General features: G+C 34.7%; 2 protein-coding genes across 2 annotated transcripts; both read right to left on the bottom strand.

The window, feature by feature from the left end:
• Positions 1-226: 226 nt before the first annotated feature.
• On the bottom strand, positions 227-7,061 carry LOC127178772 (uncharacterized). The gene is made up of 5 exons (XM_051131872.1): positions 6,989-7,061; positions 6,791-6,907; positions 3,405-3,477; positions 2,025-3,221; positions 227-1,248 (listed from the first exon to the last, which is right to left on the bottom strand). Exons 3-5 carry the CDS (start codon positions 3,442-3,444, stop codon positions 806-808), a joined length of 1,680 nt encoding a protein of 559 aa, XP_050987829.1. The 5' UTR covers positions 3,445-3,477; positions 6,791-6,907; positions 6,989-7,061; the 3' UTR covers positions 227-805.
• A 773-nt stretch (positions 7,062-7,834) lies between these two features.
• LOC127178572 (IgGFc-binding protein-like) lies at positions 7,835-13,123 on the bottom strand. The gene is made up of 3 exons (XM_051131534.1): positions 13,034-13,123; positions 10,218-11,423; positions 7,835-8,292 (listed from the first exon to the last, which is right to left on the bottom strand). Exons 1-3 carry the CDS (start codon positions 13,071-13,073, stop codon positions 7,835-7,837), a joined length of 1,704 nt encoding a protein of 567 aa, XP_050987491.1. The 5' UTR covers positions 13,074-13,123.
• Positions 13,124-13,756: the final 633 nt, after the last annotated feature.

Raw genomic sequence — 13,756 nt, 5'->3', positions numbered from 1 at the left:
TTTTCAACAGTTATAGGCCTACCTGGTTTAGGTTAAGGATACAGAGCAATGACAGTAAGGGATGATTACAGTAATTTAAGTCATAAACTGGGGATATTTGGGTCATTAAACTCCTCAAGGAATACATTTGATTCATGCAGTCCTGCGGTGTCAAATACAGTTCACATCAGGGCTGAGACAATGTCTACTGGGGACCTGTTTGCACACAATGAAATGCATGATCACAGATTTTCACATATTCTTTATGGAAAATGAGTACAGCAGTTTGGTATATGAAGTAGGTTATACAGGAATTGGTCACTACATGCTTTATTTAGACATATGTATGCTAGGTAATAACTATTTAATCAGTCACTATAATGAACTTCTTAGCATAAAATCGGCAGATGTTACCACACTGTACAACAACTACGAAAATAAATACTTAATAAGGCACAAATAAGGACTGCATGCAAATTAAACAAACAAAAAAAAAACATGATGCATTATAATTTATGATTGAGACCAAATGTCACGCTTTAAAAAAGTTGGACATTGGTTTTAATATTTTGTTCATTTTAATGATGATATACATTTTACTGTTGATGTGACATTCATAAGTTCTAGATCTACTTCCTGCTTCCATTTGAGTTAAATTCAAAATGTCACCATACATTCATGGTATCAATGCAACTGCTTGGTATAATGTCAAAATGTTAATAACCATGTATCTAAAATAAATCTAACATAAAGGCATTGCAAAGATACAGCTTAGATATGCAGGTATGAACTTCATGAACCTAAAGAATAGCATTACTAATTAGCACTAATAAAAAACATTGGCTTGCAACAATTCTAGTGAAGGGTTGAGGTATGCTGGCCTTTTGTAGCAGACTGGCTTCTTTTTATCACAGCAGCGTGCACTTTGCCATTTGAAATCCTTGTTAGGGTCAAGGGACACTGACGTACATAAGCCCTTCACAGGGTCCAGTGGATGCCCATCATCCCAGTGAACATAATTCACAAAGGTTGAGAGATCATCGTCCTCCTGCCAGTACCAGTCTGTAGTTAGTAAACTGCGGCGGAGACCGATCCAGCCATCCCCATCCTCCTTGGTCAAGTTATCAGCCATGTCATTATGGACAGATTTAGTTACAGGACAGGCAAACTGACATCCTTTATTGATGCAGTACTCATGAGACTTTGCCCAAGTCAGAGGGTCATGACCAATTCTAAATGCTCCAGGAACTACCACACAGCCATGAAGATCTAAATGAACAAATGAACAATTATTTACCACTTAGAATTAAATTGAGAATTTCTTTGTTTTAAATTCTAGTTCAGTTCCTGAAATAGAATTCAAGAAGTCAAACAGGGAACAGAAATAATCTAGACAGATAGGCAGATAGATAGATAGATATATGGACAGATGGATGGACGGATGGACAGACAGACAGACAGACAGGCAGATAGATAGATAGATAGATAGATAGGCAAATACTGTATATAGATAGATAGATAAATAGATAGATAGATAGATAGATAGATAGATAGATAGATAGATAGATAGATAGATAGATAGATAGATAGATAGGCAAATACTGTATATAGATAGATAGATAGATAGATAGACAGACAGACAGACAGATAGATAGACAGATACAGACAGGCAGACACAGACAGACAGACTGATAGATATATGGACGGAGGGACAGACAGACAGACAGACAGACAGATAGATAAGATAGATAGATAGATAGATAGATAGGCAGATAGGCAGATACAGACAGGCAGACACAGACAGACTGACAGATATATGGACGGAGGGACAGACAGACAGACAGACAGATAGATAGATAGATAGATAGATAGATAGATAGATAGATAGATAGATAGATAGATAGATAGATAGATAGACACAGACACAGACTGATAGATAGATAGATATATGGACAGACGGACCGACGGAGGGACAGACAGACAGAGAGATAGATACTGTATATAGATAGATAGATAGATAGATAGATTCAGATGAGATCTTTTACCTGGTTTTTGACTGATTGGTACAGCCGGGCCTCCAAACATTACTTTTGCAGGCATTTGTTCCAGCATATAAACGCCAATCCTTGATGTGGGATGCCAGATTGTGGCAATAAAACTTGGTATAGTTACAACAACCGAGGAGTAGTTTGTGCCAGCAACTGCAGTCCAGTTAGAAGCTGAGAGCAAACCTGCATGTGTGCGCACATCATCTTTGCTGTCTGTTTCAGCGATCACCAAAGCCATGCCATTTGGTTTATCAAACTGCAGCAGGTAGCAAGCAAAAAACATGGTTTCTGGGATCAACTCCACAATGAGGCCTGGACTGATAAGTCTGAGGGAGACTTGCTCTGTAGCATTTATCAGTTGGGATTTCTGCAGGTCTGGAAATGGCAGAAGCGTTGAAGGAGTAGCCTGTAACGTGTTACCATTGTGAAATAGCGAGGAAGTGTTTTCTGAAAGCATAAGTAACTTGGTCTCGGAAACATTGAAGTTGGAAGGTACGATAAAGCTCTGACCCTGAAACTTTGTGGGAAGAATCTGATTCACTACCATGTTACAGTTACAGCCCCCAGTCTCTAAACACGGGTGGGTCAATATCACAGCGACTTCTTTGCTAGATTTGACCCTCAAAATAGAACCGTTGGTCTGAAGCTGGTACAGCTCGTAGGAATCGATATCGAATGTCTCTTCTTGAACACCTGCTGATGTTTGCTTGACTATAGTGACGCTGTTTTGACTGTCCGCTGCATTGATAACAAGTAACTTGATTGAGCTGTATCTCATGGTTGTACTGACAATCCTAGATAGGTTAAATGATTCAAGATACCTTGGGTAATCCAACAAAGGGATCAAATAGTTTGTGCCGAGATTTACCGTTGGCTGAACGACATAGGACTGAGTGCTGCCTGCCCGGCGACTTAAAGAAACCACTGTGATGTTCTTGTCACTGGTAATTCTGATAGATAAACTTGAGGACCCCAGTTGACTTACGTCAGACCTTGAAAATATAACACTCATGGTTTGCCCTGACACTGGAATTTGAAGGTCTCTCTGTGTGTTTTTGTAGAAGACTTTGAAGTTAGTGTTATTATGAAGGGCTGTGACTCTCAGATAGTTCATTGTTTCAGACGGATAGAAGAAACCAAGGTTCTCTGGGAAGGCAGTTATAAAGTTGTCTCCATAGCTCACTACTGTAAGACCTTAAATAAAAATGTTCATTAAACATAAGCATGAAATCAAACACACACATTGGTTTGTGTATAACTTAAAAAAAATTGCAGCCAAATTACCAGATCAGTAAATAATTAGTTTCATTTACATTTAGGCCTATTCGTTTTTATCCAAACTGCTGTTATAGAGGATAGTAAAAGTTCTTCCCTTACCTTGGCGAAACATTGATGCGATCAGCAGAAAAACAAACATGATTATGGCTGTAAATTCCTTTGTGCACTAGCACTGGAAGAAGAGACAAAAAATATTTTTTGAGTGTATAGATGAATAGAATATTTTAATTACATTTAACCATAGCCGTAGCCAGCGCCGAAGCAGTGTTGATATGGTAGCAAACAAACATAAGCCCCCAAAAATAGAATAAACCAAAATAATAATTTCATAACTTTGTAAAGTGTCACAGTGAGAGGAAAAAAGACGGTCCAAAGACGGTTATAATAACCATCCACACACTCACTTTCAACTCTCAACCCCAGTGTTGCCAAGTCCATGGTTTTCCCGCATAATTGGGCAATTTTAACACTATTGCCGCTGGCTGATTTTCATGTCCACTGGTTGAAACGACCCCAATAACATGATATTTAGCCTCTGGAATGCAAATTTGACCAGGGAAACCCCACCAAAAAATTTTTATTTTACCCCCCTGAATGCGATTTTTAACAAGGGATATCCCTTGAAACACAATTGATTTGGACTAGTTTTGAGTAGCAATTGGGCGGGTTTTGTTGTGAAAACCTGGCAACCCTGCTCAAGCCCCTCATTTTTACACCATGGACACAATCTAGGCAAACTGTCTACACTGAATTATAAATTCAGACACTCATAGGAGAAGTTTTAAAAGTTTTAAAGTGCTAATTAGTCATTCAGAGAACTTCTGATTGTTTTTACATATGATCAGGACATCTTAAGATTTTCTCTGCACAAGGCATCTAAATATATAAGATAAAAATTAATACAATTAATATTGTCGATATTTAAAATGCAGTGAATTGTTAAATATTTCTTTGTCCCACATGGACCTGTTTCTATAAAAGCTGCAGTCTTATTCGATTTTTAAGCCAAATGTCAAAATTGTCCTATGGTGTGAATGTCTCAAGCATGGTTCAATAAATTACAACTTCTGTAAACGTTATAAATGTTAAAATGTTAATACCTCCGACATAATTGCACAAGTGTCTATTTTAGTAAACGGCAATAATTTTGCATATTTCTGAAAGCCTAGGAACTTGATACATTTTGTCCTCTGGTGTGACGCCATATCCTGATTTTAAATCGGCCAATTCAGAGAAAACTTTAATTAGTTGAAGGACCCCATTCAAGGTCATGTTACTGAAGCCCCCTGTCAGGCATGATGTGCACATGGTCAATTTTTATCTCAGAATTGTACAAATATTTACCTTTTTCGGAACAACTACAAAATTGTTACGTTTTGTTGTCCTTTGCTGTGACACCTCTAAATTATATTTTTAAAAACTGTAAAAATATGTTAAAAACTGTATGTTAAACTACATAATCATGGAAAATTATGCAAATGTGTCTTGCTAACTGCAAGGTCATTAATTGACACAAAAGGCTGAAATGTCCTATGGTGTGACGCCATCACACCAGAGGACAAGGTCCTTTTTAAGAAGCATTTTAAATAATTAAATAAAATTTGTTTAACTCCTTTTTATTCTTTTTTGCTCATTGTCAGTGTTCTTACATGCAATAATTACATTAATTAAATTATTTACCTGGTGCTTTTGCAGAAAACTTGTATTATAAAGTGTCATGAAAATAAGTATAAAATGTGATATTTTGTTGTTAAAACAGAAAGAACTGAGAAAGAGAAATTTGTGGAAGAGTGAGGACACGGAAATATAGACAGAAAATTAACAGGGATCCACCAGAAGGGAGGAGATCCTACAAGAACGATGCAGAAAGTACACAGAATAAAAATGATGCCTTAAAAAGAGTAGCCATATAGAAATTGTCCAACAAGTTATGGGGAAAAAATGTTGTTAATTACAATTTCATATTTAATAAATAACACTAAATGAAAATAAGTGTCTAACAATGAAGATAAATATTGCTTAAGCTATTTATATATTATTAAGAGTTTTTTTCTTCTTCTCATGTCACACCATAGGACAAATTTATGGTACAGTTCAGTAGATAGTCTATTTACTGTCTATTTGTCAACTACCCATATATATATATATATATACAGTGTTGGGGAGTAACTAGTTACATGTAACGAAATTACGTAATTTAATTACAAAATAAATGTAATTATAATTAGTTACATTTACTGAGAAAAAATGTGTAATTAAATTACAGTTACTTTTGAAAAATGCCAGTGATTACAAAGGGGATTACATCTGAATTTTTCCACACACCCACCCCTACTTACAGATTTAACTGACTTCTTTTGTAAATTGCATTGACTGCTCTAAAATGAGACACCAATGTTTCAGGAGTTTAGGACACAGAATGCTTATTTGATAACTGTTTTATTTCCTATGTGGGTTTATGCATAAACTGTTTTTTAAGATTGTTTTTTCCAAGGCATTGTTAGATGTTAGAACCCGAGTTTGATTCCCGTCTCGAGCTCTTTTGCCGATCCCGCTCCCCTCTCTCCTCCCAGCTCTTCCCTGTCATCTCTCTACTGTCCTATCACAATAAAAGGCATAAAAAGCCCCCCAAAAATAAGTTTCAATTAAAGCTTTGTGTTTGGTTAGCTAATAAAATATTAAAGCTTAATTCAATATTATGTGGACAGTTTCTTAATTCTTTCATCCTGGTATCGTGGACTTGCTCTGTTGTTTCATACAAATGCAGCTGCTGCCATTTATTTATTTGTTTATTTATTTTTGTACACTGTAATGGATTATAAGATAACTAACAAACTAGTGCTACTTCCTTAATTATTTATGTGGTGAAATGTTGTGTCAGAAAAGTAGTATGACTGCGCCGTATGCCTAAAATGTCTAGTTTGAACTTGCCATTTGCTAGCAACCGATTTCTTCATGGAAGTTTTGTGTTCAAATATTTCAACATAGATCAGTGTTTCGTGTTTAATTATTTTGACACAAAACATCTAAATAATCTATCAAGCAGCTGTGTAATAAGTGGGATAATGTTGTTGGCAATGTAGCCAGTTGTTATCGCAAAATAAAGATGTATGTTATCCCTTAATTATTATAATCTTAATTCAAGTGATGAAGGATTTTGAAAGTCTGACAGTAATCAGTGTTTGGTGCTACTGTAATGTTAACTCTGCCTGGTTTAAATGTTTCAAAATGATTAACAGTTGAAAATATTAGAAAGTATTCAAAAAGTAATTAAAAGTAATGTTACATTAATTTTATAAAGTAATTGAAAAGTTACAGTACTTATTACATTTTAAATCAAGTAACTTGTAATCTGTAACCTATTACATTTCCAAAGTAACCTTCCCAACACTGTATATATTCTACATCATTTAAAGATCTCCTACAATATTATCCACACAAGTCATCTGCTATGCTACACCTCTAACTACAGCAAAATCTCTTACCTGCTGTCTTGGTCAGTAGTTTTCTTCTCTCCAAAAACCAGCTCTTTGCACGTATTTTAGTTGTAGATACATTTGACTTTCAAAAGGCTTGATTTTCCCTCAGATTTGCATAGAATCCTGGTTACACAAAACACTTAAGCACGTTTTTATTTAATAAAATGTTGTTCACACCGCAAAATTACACTATTGAATTCCTACCATTAAAATGCCATACAGCACATCCGGCAGACTGTAACTGTTGTTACAACAGTTTTAACGGTTTTGCCACACGGCTGTTCAGTGCAAAAACAACACAACGCTGATGAAAAAGCGTTAACAGTTCACATCTATGATGAACATACGCCTTAAAACACAAACTAGTCCTATATGGATAGGACGCAATAGAGTAAATAATGAAGAAAAAAAAAACATAATAATATTTTAATTAATAATAAAAATAACTTAGGACAAATTATGAATGTGAAACATCCTAAATTTATTGAGAACAGCTAAATTTGTAAAGCAGCACAAGTGATCCAAAATTACAAGCAAAACCACATCTATGATTTAATAAAATACGAAATGTTACCTGATTATGTATATAGTTGTGTGCAATTAAAATGTTAAAACCCGATTTGTCTAAATGACATGACAGCATGGAGGCGATGGTGAGCTGAAAGACGTCAGCCTGAGGTAAACACACCCAAAATGCAGGAGAATCAAGCCAAATAGACTTGATCTTCAAGTCTCAAATGATTTTTAAGAACACTGAGATCTTGTGCTTGTATTCAACCACAATAGGAGCTAGTTTCACTTAATTTGGCTTCACTTCAGATCACCATCTGACATTGAAGTTTTGACAGTTATCCTATTTGAGAGGCTATTCAGTTTTTGTTTTTGCGCAATAACAGTATGTGAAGCCATAAAATATTATATACAACTAATATACTTTTATTGTGTTTTCAGAAGACTGAATGTCACTTTATATTATGCACATAAAAACATCAAAAATACAGAAGCTTTTCTATAATTAAGCAATTAGATTAATTTTACCAAGAACCATGATTAAACGATCATGCTAAAATGATCATATAGTGTATCAAAGGTTATATGATTAAAGTATTTGGCCTCTTTGTAGCAGAAGGGCCTCAGCTTTGCGCAGCAGGGCACACTCTTCCAGGAAAACTCCTGGTTAGCGTCTTGGGACACAGAAGCGCACAAAGCTTTCCAGGGCTTATTTGGATGCCCAACGGCCCACTTTGTGTAGTTCACGCTGTATTCGCTGTCATTGCTTATCTGCCAGGACCACTCTGATGTGAGCCGACTGCGTCGTAGACCGATCCAGAGGTACCCGGGAACTGTGTTGCTTTGCAGAAAGTTGGTCATCTCATTCTGGGCCTTTTCGCTGCTTGGTGTGATCAGCTGGTAAGACATATTTAAGCAGTAATGATGGGACTCGGGCCATGTCATGACAGTAGTATTGGTTTTATAATATGAAGAATCTGCCACACAGCCATCACGATCTGTGAGCACAAAAACATACGTTCACACATTTACAAATTGCACTGGCAATTTCAGCATGAAGTCAAAGTGAATGAAAAAAATTCAAAGAACATTTGTGATACAAGTTCATAAGGAAATGTCAGTGACAGATGCTAGTCATTTCCATACAATAAAAGTGGACGCTGATTTTTATTGTCAAGCTCCAAAAATATTTTTATTGTTTTTGAAAAAAGTCACATATGCACACCAAGGCAGCATTTACAGTATTTGATCAAAACACAGTAGAAACAGTAATACTGCAATATTAATATTACTTGCTAATATTATTACTTAAAATAACGTTTTTCTAATTTAATATATTTTAAAATGTAATTAATTTCTGTCATGGCAAAGCTGAATTTTCATCAGGCATTACTGTCACATGATCCTTCAGAAATCATTCTAATACACTGATTGGCTGCTCAATAAACATTTCTTTTTGAAAACAGTTGTGCTGTTTAATAATCCATTTTGTTTTTAGAATTCTTTAAAGAATAGCAATTGAAGGCATCCTGTGGATTTCTTTTTAAGACATACCAGCTTTCTACTGTATTTTATGCATTTATTATTTTTAAAAAATATAACAATCAATTTAATGCATCCTTGCTGAATAAAAGTATGGATTTGTTTTTCAAACACACCAGTTTTCAACTGTATTTTATGCTTTTTATGCATATTATTTTAAGCATATGAAGTATAGCAATCGGTTTAATGCATCCTTGCTGAATAAAAGTATGGATTTCTTTTTAAAACATACCAGTTTTAAACTGTATTTTATGCATTTATTTTATGCATATTATTTTAAAAAATATAGCAATCAATTTAATGCATCCTTGCTGAATAAAAGTACAGATTTATTTTTAAAACATACCAGTTTTAAATTCTATTTTATGGATTTTTTATGCATTTTTTTTTAAATATAGCAATCAGTTGAATGTATCCTTGCTGAATAAAAATATAGATTTCTTTTTAAAACACACTACTTTTCAAGTGTATTTTATGCATTTATTTTAAGCATATTAAATATAGCAATCAGTTTAATGCATCCTTGCTGAATAAAAGTATGGATTTCTTTTTAAAACATACCAGTGTTAAACTCTATTTTATGCATTTTTATGCATTTATGCACATTTTTTTTTTTTTTAAATAGCAATCAATTTAATGCATCCTTGCTGAATAAAAGATTTCTTTTTAAAACATACCACTTTTAAACTGTATTTTATGCATTTATTTTATGCATATTATTTTTTAAAATATAGCAATCAGTTGAATGCATCTTTGCTGAATAAAAGTATGGATTTCTTTTTAAAACATACCAGTGTTAAACTCTATTTTATGCATTTTTATGCATTTATGCACATTTTTTTTTTTTTTAAATAGCAATCAATTTAATGCATCCTTGCTGAATAAAAGATTTCTTTTTAAAACATACCACTTTTAAACTGTATTTTATGCATTTATTTTATGCATATTATTTTTTAAAATATAGCAATCAGTTGAATGCATCTTTGCTGAATAAAAGTATGGATTTCTTTTTGAAACACACTAGTTTTCAACTGTATTTTATGGATTTATTTTAAGTATATTAAATATAGCAATCAGTTTAATGCATCCTAGCTGAATAAAAGTATAGACTTCTTTTTAAAACATACCAGTTTTAAACTTTATGTTATGCATTTTTATGCATTTATCTTATGCATATTATTTGAAAAATATTGCAGTTGAATTTCATGTCAACTCAGACATTCGATAATATCCTAATTTTGCCAATTCAATCAATTTCTGATTTCATAAACCAAATAAAATTAAATCCTTCCTAAAATGGAAGTAAAATAGGTTGTAAATATTATTTCATATTGACTTTAATTTACTCCATAATAAAAAAAAAAAAAAAGTATAATTTTACCTGGTTTTTCATTTAAAATGATAGCTGGGCTTCCGTAAGGAATTCCACTCTTCATCTTCTCAAACATGTAGACTCCAATCTTGGAGGTTGGATGCCAGATGACATGCGTTCCACTGAGCGACACGGATATTGAAGAGTAGTTTGAATTGGGAATGGGTTTCCAGTCAGTGGATGAAAGCAAATTGGTGTCTATATACACAATTTTCTTACTGGCTTCAGCTATGATAACAGCTTCACCTTCTGTCGAGTTCATCTGAACAAAAAAACAAGCGGCGAACATGTTTTCCGGCATGAGTTCTATGACGAGGCCTGGACTGATAAGTCTGATAGACACATCATTAGCTGCACTGATGAACTGAGAAGCACTTTTGAGGTCCAGTAAGGGAATTAGCTCTGACGAATTGTAAATCTGAGTTTTTATATTCCTGCCTTTGTGCATTACGTTAGTTGTGGTAGACACTTGCAGCCAAGCTGTACTCAGGTTCTTCACCGACGGCACAACAAACGTCTCACCCCACAGACCTCGAGGGAGAATGTGGCTCACCACCATATTGCAATCACATCCGATAGTTTCCACACACGGGTGGGTTAACAGCACAGCCACGGTGCCATTAGAGTGCAAATGAATCTCCGAACCGTTAGTTTGGAACTGGTGAAGTTCGTAAGGCCTGAGGGTAATGTTAAAATCTTTTCGACCGTCAGTGCTGAAACTTTGGATGGTAATTAAGCTCACAGCTTTTATGGCGTTGATAATGATTAGCCTGAACGAGCTGTATCTCCAGTAGTCTGGAGCTAACTGATCTGACATATTGTACAAGGATGCCATCATCTGATTGTAATTAATAAATGGGATTTTATACCACTTTCCGAGATTATTTACAGGTTGAACGACGTTGGACTGCACGCTATCCCCACGCTGACTGAGCCAAAGCACCACTATCTTTTCAGTGCTGGTAACTCGGACAAAAAGTGTGGAGTTTGTATACTGATATTGTTCGATGTATTTGGGAAAATGCACGATTTTAGTCTGCCCAGATTGTAGTTTTTCATTATATACGTTTATGTAGTTGATGGTGATTGAGACGGAGGTGTCGCTGTAGAAAGCAGTTATTTGGAGCGTGTTGGAGGACTCCTGTGGATGGTAGTAGGCGATGTTTTCTGGGAATGCCGTGATGAAGTCTTTTCCATAGCTCTCCACTGACAGCCCTGTCAAATCATCAGTTTCAAATTTATTTTGTACAGATGTAGAGTATAGATATTCCCACAGTGAGCCTAAGGCTTCCTACAGTTTTCTAGTTTCTCTTATATCAATCTGCACTTTCTTCTCAAAAAAGACAACTCACTCTCAACTCACATCAATATTTCATGCCTATTGATTTGCTAAGCAGCCTGGTAATAAGTTAGAGAATGACAGCCAGTCAGTTCAATAGCAAAATAAACTCAAAACAGGATGAAGACCTGACCATCTTGTCAATAAATAAATGGTATTTATACTGTATACTTTTTTTGCATTAAAATACAGAACAGTTTGTATAATAACAGAAAAAAAAACAATAAAACCAATTAGTTTAAATATTCAGTGATTACATCAACTTTGTACATATGTACAGTTGAGGTCAAAAGTTTTCAACCCCATTTCAGAATCTGCAAAATGTTCATTGTTTCACCGAAATAAGAGGGATCATACAAAATGCAAGATTATTAGTACTGACCTGAATAAGACATTTCACATAAAAGATGTTTACATATAGTCCACAAGAGAAAATAATAGCTGAATTTATAAAAATGACCCCTTGATTCTTAATACTGTGTTGTTACCTGAATGATCCACAGCTGTGTTTTTTTGTTTAGTGATAGTTGTTCATGAGTGCCTTGTTTGTCCTGAACCGTCAAACTGCCTGCTGTTCTTCCGAAAAATCCTTCTGGTTTCACAAATTCTTTGGTTTTCCAGCATTTTTTGTGTGTTGGAACCCTTTCCAACACTGACTGTATGATTTTGAGATTCATCTTTTCACACTCAGGACAACTGAGGGACTCAAATGCAACTATTAAAGAAGGTTCAAACACTCACTGATGCTTCAGAAGGAAAAAACATGCATTAAGAGCTGGGGGGTGAAAACTTTTTGAATTTAAATATTAGGGTAAATTTAACTTATTTTGTCTTCTGGGAAACATGTAAGTATCTTCTGTAGCCTCTGAAGAGCAGTACTAAATGAAAAAATATGATATTGAGGCAAAATAAGAAAAATGCACACATCTTCATTGCGTTCAAAAGTTTTCACCCTCCGGCTCTTAATGCATCGTTTTTTTTCTGCAGCATCAGTGAGCGTTTGAACCTTCTTTGAACCTTCTGTTATAGTTGCATGTGAGTCCCTCAGTTGTCCTCAGTGTGAAAAGATGGATCTCAAAATCATACAATCATTGTTGGAAATGGTTCAAATACACAAAAATGCTGAAAAAACAAAGAATTCGTGGGACCTAAAGGATTTTACTGAAGAGCAGTTTAACTGTTCATGACCAACAAGGGACTCATGAACAACTATTACTAAACAAAAAAACACAGCTGTGGATCATTCAGGTAAGAACATACTACATGTAAACCTTTGAACAGGGTCATTTTTATAAATTCAACTATTATTTTCTCTTGTGGACTATATGTAAACATCTTTTATGTGAAACACCTTATTCATATCAGTACTTAATAAACAATAACATGCATTTTGTATGATTAAATAATTACCATTTTCCAGATACTGAAAGGGGAATGTAAACTTTTGACCTCAACTATAAGCGTGCAAATGTGAAAGATGATTTACCTGAGCAAATCAATGAAATGAAGAGAAGATGAAACAACATCACGGTCACTCTGTGGTTCTCAGGACAGTTGATTTGAGCAGCTACTGGTGTAAAACCAAGCTAGAAAAATTAAAAGGATAAGTAAGACAATCTGATACATAAAAACTGTTCTTTGCTGGTCCTTTCAATCAGCTTGATATGGTTTGTTGGTCTGTTCTGATTTTTTTTGGGAGACCAGAAACAAAGCAGCTTAGGCTGATTTTCAAATGTTTTCATTGTTGTTTTCCAGCAGAGATAATAATGATGTCTGAAATTTAATACATTATTTAATACATGCAATGTAAAATAAAATACATACAAGAGTTTGGGAGGAATATGAAGTTATATAAACCTGAAGACCTACCTGATGCTTCAAGATCACAGGTCTTCCACTCTCTGAGCAAAATAATCTTCTTTTGTGTGTTTTTCCAGCAGCACAGGCCCATTTTGCATTCAAACCTCATTTAGTGTCTCCACGCAAGTTTGCATAATGAGCTGTTGACATATTACTATTAGTCGTATAACACATGCTATATATTCTCACTCAATGATCATCACTCAATTCCTCACTCATCTTAGCAAAAAAGTAACAAAAGCTATCAAATACGTACCACAAAAAACCCTTAATATGTACATTCTGAGAGTGTATTGTAAGTCGCTTTGCATGAAAGCGTCTGCTAAGTGCATAAATGTAAATGTAAAGG

Source organism: Labeo rohita, chromosome 16, assembly GCF_022985175.1.
Source record: "Labeo rohita strain BAU-BD-2019 chromosome 16, IGBB_LRoh.1.0, whole genome shotgun sequence".
Classification (NCBI taxonomy): domain Eukaryota; kingdom Metazoa; phylum Chordata; class Actinopteri; order Cypriniformes; family Cyprinidae; genus Labeo; species Labeo rohita.
Note: the sequence above shows the minus strand (reverse complement) of the source record. Positions and strands in the feature narration are given on the sequence as shown.

Bases quoted from the DNA above. Each gene is read 5' to 3' on its own strand.
- LOC127178772 (XM_051131872.1), bottom strand. From the start codon at position 3,444: ATGTTTGTTTTTCTGCTGATCGCATCAATGTTTCGCCAAG. The intron at 3,222-3,404 runs GTAAGGGAAGAA...TTTTTATTTAAG, and splicing joins CGCATCAATGTTTCGCCAAG to GTCTTACAGTAGTGAGCTAT. The intron at 1,249-2,024 runs GTAAAAGATCTC...TTGTTCATTTAG, and splicing joins ACCAATCAGTCAAAAACCAG to ATCTTCATGGCTGTGTGGTA.
- LOC127178572 (XM_051131534.1), bottom strand. From the start codon at position 13,073: ATGTTGTTTCATCTTCTCTTCATTTCATTGATTTGCTCAG. The intron at 11,424-13,033 runs GTAAATCATCTT...ATGATTTGACAG, and splicing joins CATTTCATTGATTTGCTCAG to GGCTGTCAGTGGAGAGCTAT. The intron at 8,293-10,217 runs GTAAAATTATAC...TTGTGCTCACAG, and splicing joins CATTTTAAATGAAAAACCAG to ATCGTGATGGCTGTGTGGCA.